At 37.4% G+C, this 19,510-nt stretch overlaps 1 protein-coding gene and 1 pseudogene across 3 annotated transcripts in view; one reads left to right on the forward strand and one right to left on the reverse strand.

Moving 5' to 3' along the window:
- Positions 1-17,640, reverse strand: part of ZNF326 (zinc finger protein 326) — a 38,549-nt gene extending 20,909 nt beyond the window's left edge. Inside the window, exons 1-6 of one of the 3 annotated variants that reach the window (XM_003808403.7) lie at positions 17,468-17,640; positions 14,585-14,629; positions 7,678-7,713; positions 7,472-7,583; positions 4,970-5,375; positions 2,433-2,631 (exon numbers count right to left, since the gene is read on the reverse strand). In XM_003808403.7, coding sequence (XP_003808451.1) covers positions 2,433-2,631; positions 4,970-5,375; positions 7,472-7,583; positions 7,678-7,713; positions 14,585-14,629; positions 17,468-17,483 — 814 coding nt within the window. In that variant the 5' untranslated portion in view covers positions 17,484-17,640. Of the gene's footprint in view, positions 1-2,432; positions 2,632-4,969; positions 5,376-7,471; positions 7,584-7,623; positions 7,714-14,584; positions 14,630-17,467 lie in introns of those variants that run through there. The other 2 variants (XM_063607022.1, XM_063607023.1) reach the window with 2 other exon arrangements.
- A 561-nt stretch (positions 17,641-18,201) lies between these two features.
- On the forward strand, positions 18,202-19,286 carry LOC100970941 (gem-associated protein 8-like; annotated as a pseudogene).
- Positions 19,287-19,510: the final 224 nt, after the last annotated feature.

Genomic DNA, 19,510 nt, shown 5'->3' on the forward strand with positions numbered 1-19,510 from the left:
GCCCTGGATGCAAGAACTCATGTTCATATTGTAGGAGCTCTCAAAAAGTTTCTTAAAATTTGTAACCTCCAAAATAAAAGCAAATTTGTTCTCTTTTTTAAAAAATATTCTCTATTGTGATAAAATACACAAAACATAAGATTTACTAGTTTAACCATTTTAAAATGTGCAATTCAATGGCATTAAGTACATTCACAAAGTTACGCAACCATCTCCACTATCTAGTTACAGAACTGTTCATCATCCCATAAAGCAGTCACTCCCCATTTCAACCCTACCCTAAGGCCCTGGTAACCACTAATCTGCTTTCTGATCTACGGATTTGCCTATTCTAAGTATTTCATATACCTAGAATCATCCTGTCTGTTGCCTTTTTGGTCTGACTTTTATTTAGCATGTTTTCACAGTTCACCCATGTTGTACCATGTATTAGTAAGTACTTCCTTTTTTACGGTTTAATAATATTCCATTGTATGAATACCCCACATTTTTTAAACCATTCTTCTGTTGATGTATATTTCAATTGTTTCTACCTTTTGGCAATTATGAATAATGCTACTATAAACATTCATATATAAATTTTTGTTTGGACCAGGCACAGTGGCTCATGCCTGTATGTAATCTTAGCACTTTGGAAGGCTGAGGCGGATGGATCACTTGAGGCCAGGGGTTCGAGACAGCCTGGCCAACATGGCGAAACCATCTCTACTCAAGATACAACAATTAGCTGGGCGTGGTGGTGTACATCTGTAGTCCCAGCTACTCAGGAGGCTGAGGAACGAGAATCGCTTGAACCCAGGGGCAGAGGTTGCAGTGAGCCAAGACTGCACCACTGCACTCCAGCCTGGGCAACAGAGTAAGATCCTGTCTCAAAAATAAAAATAAATAAATAAATAAATTTTTGTTGGAATACTACTTTAAATTCTTTGGAGTAGAAGAATACCTAGAAGTGGAATTGCTGGATCATATGGACAGTCTATGTTTAATTGTTTCAGGAAGCACCAATCTGCTTCCCACAGTGGCTTCACTGCTTTACATTCCCATCAGTAATGTGTGAGGGTTCCAATTTCTCCATATCCTTGTCAATATTTGTTATTTTCCTTTTTTTATTATGACCATCCAAGTGGATATGGAGTGGTAACTCACTGTGAGCAGGTTCTTTCTTATAATACATTTAACTTTATACTTAAAAAAAAAAAAAAAGTAACTATTTGCCCTTAAATTTTTCCTTTTATGCACTGCTTATCCTTTTGGATGGCCTTTGAAAAATCTACTTATTTATATATTACCTCAAATAAGTAATTTAATCTTCCTTTCATATGCTAAAACTATGACATGTTGTACTTCTAGCCAAGTGACAGAATAGGGTTCCTTTCCTACTAATTTTCTATAAAGTCACATAGTCTATACTATAGCATAGCAAGACCTTGTATTGAGGAAAATTCAGCAATCATCTTTTTAAATGCCCATTTTACACCTGACAGAGAAGGCATAATTTAAAGAATTTTAGTTTCATTCTTAGCTACACAACACTTTTCTCAAGTTTTGTTATATAAAAAGGGGGTATGGGGGAGGGATACATATATATCTGCTTTAAGGGCAAATCAGTTTCTTTATCAAACTTTTGCAATATTTAACCATACGTGCAAAATATATCTTTGAAATAGGTCCCAAGAGAATCAACTGAATTTTCTATTATAGTAATGTCTAATAAAATGTCAAATTTGATACATAACAGTCTATCAATTGACACACTGTTAAAGGTATCCCCACAACACATACTCTGCTTAGTATCAGGTTTCCAGAATTCCAGAAATTCCAGAATATTGTTTCTTATTAAACAATAAGGCCTGATGAGAAAGTAATTTAAGTACACCCTTTAAACCTTTTTCAAATTTTATATTATAGAAAATATATTTTGAGGAAAGAATCTAACATTGCAATTTCAGTTTTTCCAAATATTACATATTAAAATGTCTATAATGTCATAATTAGGGAAAAAGTTATTTTAAAATAAAAGGGAAAAATGAATACAAAGCAAATTTCTGTTACAATCATATGGAGGTTTAAGAACAGGACTTCTAGAGCATGACTTGCTCTGGAATAAATACTGGCATTACCATTCACTGGTTGTTTGACTTAGGCAGCAAATTATTTATCTATTCTGTGCCTGTTTTCTCAGCTGTAGAGGGTTTGATACACAACCACAAGGATTCAGGAAAAAGGAATGGACCAGGGTATGTACATTTTAAAAGTATCTTTGGGTATTCATGACCAATTATTAACTGCAATAGGGGATTTACAGATCTAACTTCTACAATCATAATTGTTATGTAGTTTCTGTATATAAACATGAAAAAATTACCAAAAAGTATGGAATTTTAAAAAATAAAAAGTATCCTGAATCATAGCAATTATGTTTTCTTACTTACTGGGTGATTTGCTGAGGCTTATCTTCTCCATAGGTTTTGCTAGTTTGGGTTTCTTGATAAAGGTTCCACTGGGCTTATTAAATGGCTGCATCATTTTTCTCTTTATTCCTCTTGCAGCAGCAACTGTCACATTGGTGGATTTGTTTTGATAGTCAACAACAATTCCGGGTCTATGAATGCTTCCAAAATCACCCATATGCTGTAAATTTGTGAAATCAATAAATATTAGCATATTGTCCAAGAAAAAATATGAATTCATATAAAATTTTCATGTTAACTATCTACTAATTTTCACCTGAAAATTCCCTGGAATGTAACTAAATTTTACATGTCCATTCTGAAAAAACACATTGAAAAACTCTGTAAATTATTACATAAACTCAAATCCATTGAATTAGTATTTTTATTTCCAGTAGAACAAATAATGAATATTTGCTAACTATGTTTTTACTTTTACATTTCAAAATTACTTGAGATTATAGACAACATATGTGCCTGTCCAAATGTTACCACTTGTACAACTCTCTGACAACTCCTCTTCAGAGTTCCTAATTGATGTTTTCCCATGAAAAGACCCTAAAAGAAATCTTTATTTTACTAAAACTAAGATACACAAAGAAGACCATATTTGTAGTTTGAAGTAAAAAAGATCCAGAAATCATTTAGTATTCTCCCTGTTGAAAAAGGGAATGAGAAGGCGAGATGGAACATTAGTATGAAATAGGAGAGTTAAAGCATAACCATGCATCAACTTCCAAGACACACTTCAGATAAAGAATTGCATCTGACGTTCCATTCACATTCTTACCTAGAGAAACATTTTCTGACCCAGAAGCCCAAGAAACAAAAGTTTACAGATGAAGAGTCATGCAACCAAACGACTCTTTGTGTCCCTTCCTCTTCTCTTGTCATTATCCAAATCTACTACACCAAGAGGCCACATGTCCACAGAAATTTATTCTGCTAATCTTACTTTTAGAAGATAAAGATGGAGGAGTAATCTGAAGAGAAGGACCCAAGGGGAATTGTACAAGTGAAGATTTAAAATGTAGGTCCTATTGGCTCATCTACTTCACTAACAGGAGGAAAGAAAGAAAAGTCCATTCAGACTAGAATGGTAAATACAAAGTACAGGAATACTTGTTTATTATGAAAATGAAATTTACTTTTGAAGCCTCATTAAGAAAACACACTTTGCCTAAAATAATATACAGCATGGAAAATATTAAGTGTTTTCCAAATTTTCAAACTAGAATGGATTTTCAATTCAAAACCCAAAGCCTATCATCCCAACTATTTTCAATTAACCTATGATCGTGAAGTATAGTGGAACTGTAATGTATCAGTTGCTTACATTTGTATACTATGCTCAGGAATGCCTATCTAACCTAGTTGTGTTTCCAGGTAATTTAAAAAGTCACAACAGGAAAATCTTCCTTAATTACGCATTAAAGGTGCAATGCATTTTTACATAAGTAAAGAGTAACTGTTAAAAATGCAAAATTTCTACACAAGTATAACAAGCTACACTGACATATCAAAAGTTAATAACCAGTCGAAAACGTGTACCCTACTACATTTTTTACTAGAAATACTTTCCTCTGCAAAGAAAATATTAAGAGCAGCTGACTTAAAAGGATTCTTACATTATAACAAAAATACAATACTCTTTAAATGATCAAACTATATAATAACCCCACAATCTGCATACACTTACTAGGTAAAATTTCATGTCAATCAAGTGACCTAAGAACATAAAGCATAATGTTTACACTATGTACCCTAAAGTTAAACAATTGTGGACTAGTATATTTACTCATTTAAGCAATAATTTACAAAATATTACTTCCTAAGAAGAAACCATAAACATATCTGTACAGGTGGAAATTACTTCTCAAGAGTAAAACTAGTAACACGAGGGAAAATAAAACAACCAGCAACTGGACATATTGTAAGAGTGAGTTAGCAAAATTACACTGACCACAAATCATTGTACAATCTATTATACACATCAACTTCTTCACCACATAAACATGGCTAAGCTATCCTGATCTATCATCAACTTTTAGTCTCCTGTGTTTAATGTGAAACATGGAGCTTTGAAGAAATTCTACTTGCTAGAGTTTAGCCACAAAGTATAAACATTTTATCATACATTGCACCTTTAACCTACTCAAAAACTCAAAAAGGGTTCAGTGACCTTTCACAATAATCCACAAACTATTCCACCAGCAAAACTGCTAGTGTTTACAAGGAAAATGCAACTCCTTTTAACCCCTTTTAGACCAAACCTAATAGCCTCACCTTTTTAATAAAGGGAGATTTGGCACAACTTTATGATCATCTCAAACTGCCACTTATTTTCTGAGGTGCTAGAAAAACTTTTACAGTCAACCTAAAAATTATGTTTATGACTCAGCTTTTGCTTCAAAATACACCGGGATGAACAGTGTTTATTCTAGTTGAAAACGATGGTCTTGAAAGGGTTTAAAAGAGTGACTAGTGAAAAGAATCTGAAAAGATTCTGTTGTACTTACTCCTCGGCCTCGGCCTCTGCCTGTTGATGGTCCTCCAAAAGCATCATAGTTTCTGCTTCCAAACGTACTTTCAGGATAAGCAGGCGTTCCTCTCCCCCGAGAGCCTACAGGTGCAGGCTTCATATGGGGTGAAGAAAAACTGCTGTAGGAAGAGTAATTCTCTCTTCCTCTGTCCTCCATAAACCCAGGCCTCAATTTTGAACGGGAGTAAGGTGCTTCCCAGCTAGACCCGCCCTGGTTTCTACCTCCGAAAGAGTCAAGGCTATTCCGGTAGGAGCTCTCAAATCGACCACCATAACTACCTCCGAAGCGGCTTTGTTCGGGTTCATTAAAACCATAGCCAGATCTGTACAGATCTCGCCCACCCAGAGAAGACCTGGAGTCGTAAGACTCATAAGGTCCAAACCTGGAAAAGTTGCACAGTGAGGGAAAAAACAAAAGTAAGCTTACTAATGTTAGACAATTCAAAAGACAAATTATCAGATGACATTTATCAACTAAAATTCATTTATACCATACTGGTTTGCACAGTTCTACTTTTGTTCACATTTGATTAGGGCTGGGCAGTTCAACGTGAGACCAGATAGAAAGCTATCTGAGTCAGATTATAAATATGAATTGAGTTTAGTAAAACTTAGCTTTAAAATCTGCTTCTTAGAAGCTTTTCTATTTTATGAAGAAGAAAAGATTTGTCTGTCATTATTTAAGCCCAGCCCTAGTCTTGGAAAAGGTCATTTGCTAAAGTTCACAAACTATTCAAACTTTTTTGAATCTATCCCTAATATTAAAAATTACAAAACATTTACAATATTTTGGCTTTCAATAGGGACACAAATTGAAGTCTACTTAGATGTAGGTTATTTGTGACACAGAGAGATCCTTTTGCACTCCCAATAATCTATATCACAAACTGCTTCATTGTGTCTGTAGGAGTCAAAATTTGGGGAATTATCTCTGGTTATAAAAATTTAACAATCTGCCAAACTTCAGCCAAGGTCAATTAATCAATCCTCAATCACTTTTTACTTGTAGACTAGAAAATCTAACAAATCTAGAAGGATAAACAGATAAAACATAAAAGATCACCAACATATACCCTCTGCATATGAATTTTCAAGGCAGATGAGAAAGAATACATCTTATAATATATTCAATTATTTGCAAAATTATTTCCTTCAGGAAATTATCACATAAAACTACCCTAAAAAAGGGAGCACACAGTCTCCTCGAGGTTTTAAGAGAGTTAACAGAAGAAATAAATCATCTTCCTTCTCACAAACCCAAAGCATGGATTACAAAAGTTGCTTGATATCTTACAACACAATTTTATAAAGGCCCACAATTACACATGAGATAAAACAATAACATCTACGGATATAGCTTATGCACATTACATTCACAATATAAAAGGGCAATAACTGACATATTAAAACATTAAGTGTTACATTACTTCAATTATTTACAGATCACTAAATAGATTTACTTCTGAATCCTAGTAACCATATAAAAATTATTCCTATTTCCAACTACATTTTTCAAAACATCTATCACATAAGCAAAATAGTTGCAACTGTTCACTTTCTTAATTTTTCTTTACTATAAACCATAGTGGTACACTGGAAGCAGAAAGAAGGAAAGTAAGCATCATTCAGTCCATCATTAAGGAATCCGGATCCTTCAATTTATGCAGAAGGATGACTGTTTCACATGTCTACTAACTAGTTTTACTTATATTCAGCAGGAACCTTTGTGCCTCAAAAAGTAGACACCCCTTCTCCTGAAATATGGTCAACCTTAAAGCTTGTAGTTGTTTAAGTAGGTTTAAGCTTTATACAGTAGTAACAGTAAAATATAAATACAATCTCGACTAGTCAAAGGTATAGTATTCATGGCTTTAATACAATGCTTCTAGCCTAGAGCACAAGTGCTTTGGTGTAAGTAGTACCTGTCAATAAATAACCTGAACATAATTTTAAAAATATTTTTATTATTGCAATATGCTCTTCCTTTAAAATTAGAATTAAAGGAATATGTCCTGAATGTTTCTTGGAAAGTAAATGTTAGACTGGTTCAGTAAAATCCATTCTAGTTAGACTGCTTTGCTAATTTACATAGCACCCCACATTAGAAAAGATTTTTTTTAATTATTAAGAAAAAGCTTCATAAATAATATTTTCAATAACATTTTTATATCATTTTTCAGGATACTTTGACAAGAAGTTAAAAGTATAAGAATTTTTTAAAAGTTCACTGCTAAAAAGAGTATCTTACTCTATTATATTGAGATGATATAGTTATCTGGTGTTTTCCTAAAATAACGTCTGCCAGTAATACTGATTTAAATTTTATACCCATTAATTAACACCTTTAAATATTTAAGGTGATGATTCAATAGCAAACAGTGAAGTTCAAGTATCATAACATGCCTAAAGAGTACTTAAAATAATATATCCAAAATCTTATAGTTGTCTAATTATTTGGCCAAATGATTAAGCAATTTACCTGCTACCCCCACCACCACCACTGTGATTGTCCATGCCATATGACTGGTTTAGGTAGGAATCCATGGATCTCTGACCCCCATAGGATCCATGGCCATAGTCACGATCCATCCCTATAAGAGTTTAAAAAGAAAAAAGTTATATGATGCTCACCTTTACTGGCACTCAAAAGAAGAATTTTTAGATAAATATCCTTGAATGTCAGACCTCCATAAGATCCAGGGCCATAATCACGATCCATTCCTAAAAGAGAGTCAATAAGAAATCGTCAGTAAAATACACCATTCTCTTCAGGGATCTTTGCACAAAACACAAGATATTCCTATCTATCACCTGAGATAATTTACCATTAACATTTAAACTAAATTCACACTAAATGCTGAAGGGAAAAACACAAAGATGATGAGAAGCTACTAAATCAAATTTGCTAAAAAAAAAAAAAAAAAAAAAAAAAAAAAAAAGCCCTGATATTTCAAAGAAAAACATATTTTCAACTAAAAAGTTCTATATTAGAATTATTTTTTTTATTTTCTTTTGAGACTGGGTTATGAGACTGGCTAATTTTTGTATTTTTGATAGAGATGGGCTTTCACCGTGTTGCCCAGGCTGGTCTCGAACTCCTGGGCTCAAGCAATCCACCTGCCTTGGCCTCCCAAAGTGCTGGGATTACAGGCATGAGTCACTGCACCTGGCCACAGAATTATTTTCAATTTAACCAATATTTGTTGGACTAGGGGACTACTATAAGGCCTTGTATTAAGTACTATAGCATATATAATTAATGATACATAATTCCTATTCTTAAAAGAAGTCAGCATTTAATAAAGTCAAAGGGGAAATTTTTGTCCTATATGACAGCAGTAGACTATACTTGTTTTCTGCATCTAACTGCTCTTTAAATGTCTGAAAACTCAGAAGCAGCCACATTTCCAATTAGCCTTGTTCACAGTAATTGAAACAGATATTTTTAAAAAGTAAAATCACAGATTGAGACCAATCTATGGCACTGTGCCTATAAATTATGACTCAACAAATGAATGCAAATTCTAGCAATGTGAACACTAAAAAAAAAAAACTAATACAATAAGCATATTAAGTCTATTTTATTACACTGCAATTCTGCCTATATACCAACCTCTGATATGAAAAATAAAACAAAAGAGGTAACAAAATCAATTTAGGATGACTACAAAAATCAGAAAGTAAAACAAACATTTAGAATTTGTTTTCTATAAAGTCCTTTAAAAATCCCTCATTACTCTCCTCCCCAAATGTCATACACAAATAAATACAATAGTATACACAGAGTAAATATCTTAATTTTATATTTTTTAAAACATTAAATTTTATATAATCATTTAAATATCTCTAGTCCCAACAATAATGACAACAATAACAACTTTATAAAAATAGTACTCAAAGTCATCCAACTTTAAACCTGGTAGCAACCTGAATGTTCAAAATCAATCCTCTCATTTTATAGATCTGGTGAACTGAAGTCCAAAGAGATAAAATGATTTTCCCAAAATTCTATACATATCCTCTTGTCTAGTCTCATGCTATTGCTTCTACATGAAACATTTTCCTCTGCTACCCTAAATATCAGCTTATTGAAACTTTCTAATCTTTTAAAGTCCATTTCAAATATGAATGCATTCAAGAAAACTTTTACTGATACTCTCTCAGCTGAGTGTCATCCTTCTTCTGAATATTTACAAAAGCCTGTAACTCTCACGTGGTGCTTGTGATACTCTGCCTTACTCTGCCATTTGTGGCCTCATCTTAAATTTACTAGTCCTGTGGTAAGGGTCCAAATTTTATCTTAGAACAGCAGTTGCTGGGCGCGGTGGCTCACGCCTGTAATCCCAGCACTTTGGGAGGTCGAGGCGGGTAGATCACGAGGTCAGGAGATCAAGACCATCCTGGCTAACACAGTGAAACCCCGTCTCTACTAAAAATACAAAAAAAAAAAATTAGCTGGGTGTGGTGGCAGGTGTCTGTAGTCCCAGCTACTCGGCAGGCTGAGGCAGGAGAATGGCATGAACCCAGGAGGTGGAGCTTGTAGTGAGCCAAGATCATGCCACTGCACTCCAGCCTGGGCGACAGAGTGAGACTCGTCTCAAAGAAAAAAAAAAAAAAAAGAACTAAGTGAAACCATTGTTTTAACGAAAACGACTGACATTATTTGTTGTCAATAATAAAATTCATGCTTTCAAGTGAACATTAGAATTTTTTAAAAGTTGTATCTACCATCTTGAGCTTGACACCTTCCCAATACTTAAAGGCTTTCTGAAAGGTTGGTGGTGGTATCACTGAATATGATTTTTTAAATATTGTGCCATAAAACTGATCAATATTTGGAAAATCTGCATTTTATATAAAAACTAGTATTTTCCAAATAATGCCGATATTACAAAATAATATATGGTAAAAAAGATCCATTCAAAGTGCAAGACATACTAATGGGTTTTAATATAACAGTACAAAAAGTTTATCAATATACAAAACATATGGAGATATTTTACTGCTTTTTTCATGTGAAGACTTCAAATCTGGTGTGTAATTTACACTTACAGAGCACTTCAATTCAAACTATCCATGTTTTAAGTGCTCAACAGTAACATGTAGCTAGTAGCTACCAAACTGGACAACACAGTCCCAGATTAATAAAATAGTTAATTTTTTGTGATACAGTTGGTAAGTATATAGTAAAATTTATGCTCATATCTCTCAGAGGATAATTCTGAGATTAAAATAAAGTTTTCAAAATGAAAAGTTTTCCTCTAAGGCCTCATATTAAAAAATAAGATTATGTTTAGTCAGGTACACAGAGAAAAAAATCTTATGTTTTATTTCTGCTAGTTTCTATTTTGAGTTAGCACTGGCTGCCTTTGAATACTAAAACCTTTAGTTTTTTGTTCTGTTTATTTCACTATAATCATAAAATTATTAACATTTATTGTACACTAACCATGTATGTGTTAGGCACTGTGAAATGTACAAAAATTAATAAAGCTACTTTTATATAGCAATGATTCTGTTTGATTGTTCATAGTAATGTTACTACTCATTTAAACAAGAGGAAAAGTCTTTATATTGTATACAATCAGTGTAGTTACAGGGCTACAGATAATGTAAGATGACAGCTTTTTTATAAATTTTTCTTCCAGGTCACCAAAATGAATTTTAAAATCACTTTTAAAAATAAAACCATGAGAACATAGTAGTATATCTTAAATGATAGTAATTTACCCAGAAAAATAAAACTGACCTAATAATTTAAATCAAATATATTCTATCACTTGGATCACTCTATCATACAAATAATACGCTCAAAAATGCTAAAACTCATTTTTAATTAAAATACAAAGCAGCAGCTGTGACATACTGGGGGAAAAAAAACTGACCTATGGGCTGGGCAAGGTGGCTTACACCTGTAATCCCAATCCTTTGGGAGGCCAAGGCGGGTGGATCACCTGAGGTCAGGAGTTCAAGACCAGCCTGACCAACATGGTAAAACTCCGTCTCTACTAAAAAACACACAAAAAATTAGCCAGGCATGGTGGTGGGTGCCTGTAATCCCAGCTACTCAGGAGGCTGAGGCAAAAGAATTGCTTGAACCCAGGAGGCGGAAGCTGCAGTGAGCGGAGATCACACCATTGCACTCTAGCCTGGGCGACAAGAGAGAAACTCCACCTCAAAAAAAAAATAATTAAAAACTGACCTATGACCAAAATAACTAACTATGTGACATTAAGTCTTGAGTGGGACTACTTTTTAGCAACTCTACACTACCAGCACCCTACTACAAGATACCAACATCTACCACCTAGGTTATTGCAAAAGTCTCCTAACTGGTTTTCCTGCTCCACTTTTGCTCCTTTGCTGTTTTTTCTGAAGACAACAGCCATAATAATTCTGACAAAATGTTAAGTTCAATCATGTTCAATGCTCAGTAACCTCCAATGGGTTCCTCTTATTCCAAGTAAAAGCCAAAGCTTAAAATAACATCTAAGAACCTATACCAGTGGTTCTTAACTAGGGGAGATTTTGCACCCCCTGGGGACATTGGCAATGTCTGAAACATTTTTGGTTGTCACAACTAGTGGGCAGATGCTACTGACATCTGGCATATTATAGAAGCCAAGGAGGCTGCTAAATGTTCCACAATGCACAGGACATCCCCCTACAACACAAAATTACCCAGTCCAAAATGTAAGAAATTTGAGAAACCCTGCCCTACATGATATGCCCCATCACCTCTTAACTTCATTATCAATTACATACACCCCTGTTCACTCCACTACTACAACACCAGGCCCCTTGATGTCTCTAGAACACAAGGTGTATACCCATTTTAGCAGCTGCTGTTCCCTCTGCCTGGAATGCTCATTCCCCTGAACCTGCACTGTTTACTCCCTCAACTTTTTCAGGTCTTCACTTGTATTGCTTCTGATATATAAGCAAATTATCTTTGATTTTCAATGCTTTCTGGCTACACCTCACCACTCTAACCTTGTCTTAAGATTGCTCAGCAAAAAATCATCTGTTCTAGTCAAGCCAGTGTTAAGGTCTTGCTCTGTCACCCATGCTAGACTGCAGTGGCACAATCATAGCTCACTGCAGCCTCCACCTCCTGGGCTCAATCAATCCTCCCATCTCAGCCTCTGGAGTAACTGGAACTATAGGGGGGCACCACCATGCCTCGCTAATGTTTTTAAAATTTTTTTTTGTAGAGACAGGGTCTCACTATGTTGCCCAAGCTAGTTTCAATCACCTGGCCTCAAGCAGTGCTCCTACCTCAGGCTCCCAAAGCACTAGGATTATAGGCATGAGTTACCACACCCTTTTCTCTCCCCTTTTCTATATGCTATTTATGTAAAAGGTATTATGAAGCAAGAAGGAAAACATGGAGACACTGGAAATACATTTTCCTTCCAAGAAATAGTGTGGGGAAAATCTGTATCTTGCCATGTTTTCCAATGCCTTCTACTTCATTTCACTTCCTAGAAAATACAGTGCTAACAATAAAATATATTTTTGGCTTTTTGGTACCTACACACTGTTTATTTCTTAAAGCCCGTAAGTCTTCTTCTAAATGGCTTCATGGCTTGCATACTCACTCATCTTAAATCTATGCTCAAATGTCATCTTTTTGGTGAGTCTTTCCCCAGAGACTCTAAAATTGCAACACATACAAGCACACACACACATTTATCCTCCTTCTCTATGTTACTCTCCCTCGCAATGATCATCATCTAACATACAATAAATATTACTCCCTTTTTCCCCTGTGGACTAAATTATGACATATATATTATTTCTTATCTTGTTTACTATTTCATCCCACTAGACGGAAAGCCTCACAAAGGCAGGAATATTTGTCCATTTTGTTCACTGCTATATTCCCACCTCCTAGAACGATATCTGATGCCCAGCAGGCACTAAATAAATATTTGCTGAACAAAGTCAAATTGAATCCCTGAAATTAAGTTCCTCATTTGTAAAATATAGATAATCTAGACCTAGAAGTACTGTCAAGCATTGGCCTTTAATCAGAGGTGCCTTCCAAAATCATTCAGAGTAGTTTTGCACAACATACACAGCCAAAGACCACTTGCCCTGAAATTAAGATTCAAGAGGTATAGGCTATGTGTGAAAAGAGAGACTTTGAAAAAGCTCCCCAGGAGATTCCAACAATTACCCTCAGATGAGAACCAGTTATAACTAAAATTAAAAGAAAAAATAAAAGTCATAATATTAGATCTTTTTGCAACACTGTATACTAATTAATAAATAAACATCTGGCCCTGCATGAGTCTGCATTTCAAGTCCTATGTTTAGACATTAAATCCAACTATCCAGTAAATCCTAGATGGCCTTTTATCATTACAAACTCTCTCCCTCTCCCCCTCCCTCTTCCCCTCCCCCTCTCCCTTGTAAAAGCACTAGTCATACATTCCAGTTTAAAATCCTGGATTCATTTTTATTCAACCCTCTCAATTTTCTACCCATTACTAGTCAGCCTGCAAGTTCTGCTAATTTGCTCTTTATTTTTAAGATTACTACTATCACCTCCCAAGTTCAAGGCCTTAAAATCTTTATATCAAAACTTATGAAATGGCTTTCTCGTTGATTTTCCAGTTTTCAATATACCTTACATGTGGATGCAAATTAAACTTCCTTTGGTAATTTTCAATTTCCAGCTCACAAATACATTCTTCAGTACTAACTCCCTATATGTTAAGCCTTTTTAGCCCACATGAAATCCAAAGTTTATCTTAATCTTTAAAGATAATGAAATAAAAATTAACTGTTCAGTAATTATTCCCATAAATGGCATAGTCTTTAGTATACATTTGCTTCAGTTTTACTTTGTGAATATATTCTATTCTGTACGAAAGTTGGATTTTACATTTCTCTGGCAATCAGGATATTTAATGCCTCAAGTCCTTCATATGTTTTTTAACCTGCATTAATTGTTCTGTGTTCTTTTTTTGTATTATTATCTTGTGTGGCAGGGCCCTAACTCTAATAACTATCAAAATGACATCCAATTGTATTCTACATACCTCTCATGATTCTATCTAGTTCTATAGTCACAAGTCTAATGTCATGCTCATGTCAATAAACAATCAAGCTTCTTCATGTGCTCCTCTAGACAGCTCTTTATATACTAACACATTTGGACACACTGAAGAAAATGACCTCAAAAACAAGGTCAAAATGCATTACAATACAAGCTATATAGAACCAAGCCAATAATCCACTTAGTCTACATTACTCAATACCAAAGCCTCTAATTCAACCAAAATAACTCAGCCAGTGTCTTGTGATTCATCACTCAGAATGTAGTTAGGCCCTTTGGAACACATTAAAACAATCATAATTCAAACAAAATGGACCAAAAAAAAAAATCAAACTAATGTGAATAACCCCTAACATTTTCTGATAGCACATTCCCCAATTCAAATATTATATATAGTAAGACAATATTAACACATAAATGATATATCAAGAACCAAAACAAGGACTGAAATAGGTAGAACTGGCCTTTTACATTGATACTATATTTTTATGCGCATGAAGAGAAAAGCTGAAAGAGGATACTTACCATTAAAGCCCTGATAAGTATTCCTGCAGGCAGAGTGTGTGTAATCTATGAAGACACATTTAACAAAAAGGAATTAGTGTGATATTAGCAATAATTCAAAATTATATGCCGATCCAGTAAAAAACAAGCACAATTTTTAAAATGACATTAACCCAATTATCTGCAAAACTGAGAATAATTAAAACAAATAATTACCAATACTCCATTCCAGAAAATGTATCTCTTTTTTCTTCACTATCTCCCCAAATGGTAGGTTTATTATCCAAATTATGGTAAACATTAGTTTACAACACCTGATACATAATAACAGCCAAAAGAGGGGATTCAGCACTGATTTGTACCAAGTAACACAAAGGCAGATAGATTAAATTATGTATCAAATAATGCAAAAGCAAAGACATCTGAGAATTGTACGTAACATGAAATTTTTGCTAAGTTAATTTCTTTTACCATTTAATTTGCTCTTTAAAGATTTCAAGATCTTGGCCGGGCACGGTGGCTCACGCCTGTAATCCCAGCACTTTGGGAAGGTGAGGTGGGCGGGTCACGAGGTCAGGAGTTCGAGACCAGCCCGTCCAATATGGTGAAACCCTTTCTCTACTGGAAATATAAAAATTAGCCGGGCCTAGTGGTGCGTGCCTGTAGTCCCAGCTACTAGGGAGGCTGAGGCAGAAGAATCACTTGAATCCAGGAGGCAGAGGCTGCAGTGAGCCAAGATTGCACCACTGCACTCCAGCCTGGGCGACAGAAAGAGACTCTGTCTCAAAAAAAAAAAGATTTCAAGATCTTATCTGAGACATGCATATGCATATACATATATGACTGTGTTCTATATTCATCCAGAATGTGTCATCACTGAAAACCATATTGCCAATTTCCTCATCAAAACTAATTTAACAACTGTTAAATTCTTTAGTTAATTTTACAAATATATACTGAAAGAACAGAATTTAACATAGTGGTCATCTGGATACAACAGAATCCTGCTACACTATACAGGAATAGATTCATATATGGTGTTAGTCAAACTCCATCTTCCAAATACAGCAGTGGTATATTTGGGCAGTGAGACAGGGCGTATTTCATCACTAATATTGTTTAGAATTTCTATCACTGACACTGTTTAGAATTCTGGCATATGTCAATAATAGAAAGCAGACATACTACATTTTATTATTGTTTTTCAATTCTCCATAGAAATGGATTCCCTTATTGCCTTGGGTGGGGAGTAGAAAGAACTGTTTCTACTGCCCCACCTCCACTTTGTTAGCCTCTGCTATACCTTGGGTGTTGGCATTATCATCAAACTACAGCATGAAAATACAATAATATATTTTTTATTTTCACTCCCAACTCTGGCCACTTCAAATATTCATAGTTTTTTGTTTTGTTGTTGGTTTTTTGTTTTTTGGGTTTTTTTTCAGACGAAGTTTGGCTCTTGTTGCCCAGGCTAGAGTGCAATGGCACGATCTCGGCTCACTGCAACCTTCGCCTCCCGGGTTCAAGAGATTCTTCTGCCTCCGCCTCCCAAAGTGCTGAGATTACAGGTGTGAGCCATCGTGCCCAGCACAAATATTCATAGTTTAAAGGTATCTACATCAAAATGAGTTAAAGTCCAACCAAAACAAACAAAACCACGAGAGTGTGCTACTCTTAAGAGCTGAACTATTTCAAAGTAACTGAAAAGTATCTACAAGAGGGCTATTCCAGTCCCCTTTCACAAATCTGTACCTAGATATGAAAGCTTTAATTCTTTGTTGCATGAAATGTTACGAAAAATCAAAAGCTCATCGAGTAAGACATATGCTGAGATCACACCTCATTTAAAGATCATTTTTTTGGTGGGGTTAAAGGTTTACAGCCTACTTAGTGAACTGGTTTTACTTAAGCATGCCTGGTTACTCAGGATTAAATCCAGTTTAATCACGTAAGTCCTTTCCCATGTCTCCCTAATGTTGTCACTACATACCACTTTATCCTGACACCAATTCCAAGCAAGGTTTAAAAACAAAAGTGAAGACCAAATTAATATCACTTTGTGACCCTGTAAAAGTGGTTTAAAGAATTAGTATCTGAGACAACTGAAAAGTATTGCTAAAATACAGTTTATTTAATCCGTAAGTCAAACACTTACAAGGCTGTGTACAGGTCTAAATGTGAAGGACATTTGATGCTTGCTGTGCCAAAATTCTGATTAACTTAAATCCTATCTACACACGATCCAAAGAAAAGTGCTTTGGTTCACATAAATATTTCAAGTTAGGGATTAATAAGCAGGTAATTTTTGGTGATAAACACCCCAGTTTACTAACCAGGAAACATCTTGCTTTCCATTTTGCATAGATATTTATCTATACATATCACTTAAAGACACCCTTTCAACTCATCTTAAACCGGGACAAACAGAAACATCACTGTGAACAAGCCTCTGAAAATTCTATCTGGCAAGAAGTAACCCGAGGCTGAGGATTAACTAAACGGACGGTCTGGGTCGCTGCCCTGTGGGGCGAATGCGAGACTAGGTGGGTGAGGCCGCACTCGCCCGTTTGCCCGAGACCGGGAAGTTGGAGACGTCGGGGTAATTTCCACTACCAGGGGCCAAGGCGAGTCTGGGGCTCCAGCCCGGAGGCTCTCGCGCTCTAGGCGCGTCCTACCGGACACCGAGTTCTCTTGTCTCCGCCGGCAGCGGGCGCCGAGCGGGCCGAATCGGGGCGCGTGGGTCCCCAAAGAGGCCGACTCCGGGCGCTGGGCCCGGGGCGGGCGGGCGGCCTCCGGGCCCGCAGAACAAAGCCCACACGGCCATCTTGAGACGGTAAACAGACCCCCTGCGTAGGCCACCCCGCCTCCTGCCAGCTGCGCCGACCAGCCAGAGGCAGCGCTTACCGTCCTCGAAGTCCATGGCAGAGGCTGGGGGCCGTCGGCCTTGGCGGCGCTAGGCTGAGCTATGGCCGGCGGCGAGCGTCCGCTATCCGCGATTCCACACGATCAGTCCGCGCGACCGAGAGCGGCGCGCTACCAGCCCGGGAGCCGCAGGCCACAGCGAGGCTGGGGAGGCGGGGCCGACCGGCGCTACCAGCCCCATCGGCGCGGCCTGCCATTGGCTGACGTGGGCTGGTGGGCGGGCCCTCGCGTGGGGGGCGGGAAGCAGGTCCGCTGTCACGCTCGGAGGTGCTGACCCTCTGGAGCCGCTGAGGGGGAAGGAAGGTAAAAAAGGAGCGCTAAAGATTGGCGGGGGTTGTGGGAAAGCAAGCCGAGTGTACGGGAAGGGCCGGCTGCGGCCCGCCATGTTTGAACCTGGCAAGAGCGAAAGAAGCCGGTTGGAATGCCTTCTTCCTGCCCAAACTAATAAAACCGCATGCCTACCTTTTGCTTAGTATTGGCTAGGGATGACTAATCATAACATTTGTAAGTACTTACGGGGTTTCCTCCATGGAGACACAGAAGTCTGGGACGTTTCTAGAAGCCTGTGGCAAATTTGAAAAGCAAGATACAAAATTGCGTATGGAGTCTGATTATCGCTATGTCAATAAATTTTCTTAAAAGAAAAAGCACTGAAATAAAATGGAAATAATAATTCTTTTAAAAATGTTTTAAATTATTTTTATAGAGATGGGGGTTTTGCCATGTTGCCCAAGCAGGTCCCCAACTCCTGGACTCAAGCGATCCCCCCACCCCCAGCCCCGTCTCCGCCTCCCAAAGTGTTAGGATCACAGGCGTGAGCCAACGCGACCCGCCTGGAAAGAATTCTAAAACATGGCCTGCTTGGCCACCGCCCAGGATCTGCAAGCTGCGCGCCCACAATTTTCGGCACCCATTTGGACTTTCACAATCGGAGATGGCAGTGGTGAAGGCATCAACATCAAAAGCTACCAGGCCTTGGTATTCTCATCCAGTATATGCAAGATACTGGCAACATTATCATCAAGCAATGGCTTGGATGCAAAGCCACCACAATGCCTACAGGAAGGCGGCAGAATCCTGTTTCAGTCTTCCATGGTTCTTCCTTCCTGCGCTTCTTCCCCAAAGCTCTTACGATAACCAGGTTGTGTATCCTCAGTCCTTCTATGACCATCATGTGGCCTAGCAGGACTCCCCCTGCAGTTCTTCACATTTCAGAGGGTCTGGGCAACATCCACATGGCAGCAGTAGGATCCAGGCATCCACAAGAGAAGACCAAGCTTTATCCAAGGAGGAAGAGATGGAGACCGAGTCAGATGCAGAGGTAGCATGTGACCTGAGCAATATGGCAATCACCGAAGAGCTCCGCCAGTACTTTGCAGAGACAGAGAGGCACAGAGAAGAACTACTGCGGCGGCAACAGCTGGATGCGGAGCGCCTGGACAGCTACGTGAACGCTGACCACGACCTGTACTGCAACACCCGCCGGTCGGTAGAGGCCCCAGCTGAGAGGCCTGTTGAGCGGCGCCAGGCCGAAATGAAGCGTTTGTACTGGGACAGCGCCGCCAAGATCCAGGCCATGGAGGCTACCGTGCAGCTGAGCTTTGACAAGCACTGTGATCCAAAGCAGCCTAATTACTGGCCGGTCATCCCCCTGAAGTTCTGAGCTCAGGGCACAGGGCACCCAGCCTCTTCCTCTTCCTTTTGGATACGCGCTCTTCATCTCTCCTTCTGTACATTTCTCAGGGAAAGGGGACTTTGTACTGAGGTACAGGCATGTTCACCACAGTCCCAATGGGCCTGTCACGGGGTGGATGTACTGTGCCAGCCATTTGGAGGTCGGCAGGACATATTCTGTTGCCAACATGAGAAATTTTATCCTGACATAAAATGATAATTTTGTATATATTATACTGGTTTTTTATGTTGTCGGTAACAGTTCAATTCATTAAAGTTCTTGCCTAGAGAAAAAAAAGAATTCTAAAACATGAACGATGATTCTTTTTGTGATGACTTTTTATATATACA

Source organism: Pan paniscus, chromosome 1, assembly GCF_029289425.2.
Source record: "Pan paniscus chromosome 1, NHGRI_mPanPan1-v2.0_pri, whole genome shotgun sequence".
Taxonomy (NCBI): domain Eukaryota; kingdom Metazoa; phylum Chordata; class Mammalia; order Primates; family Hominidae; genus Pan; species Pan paniscus.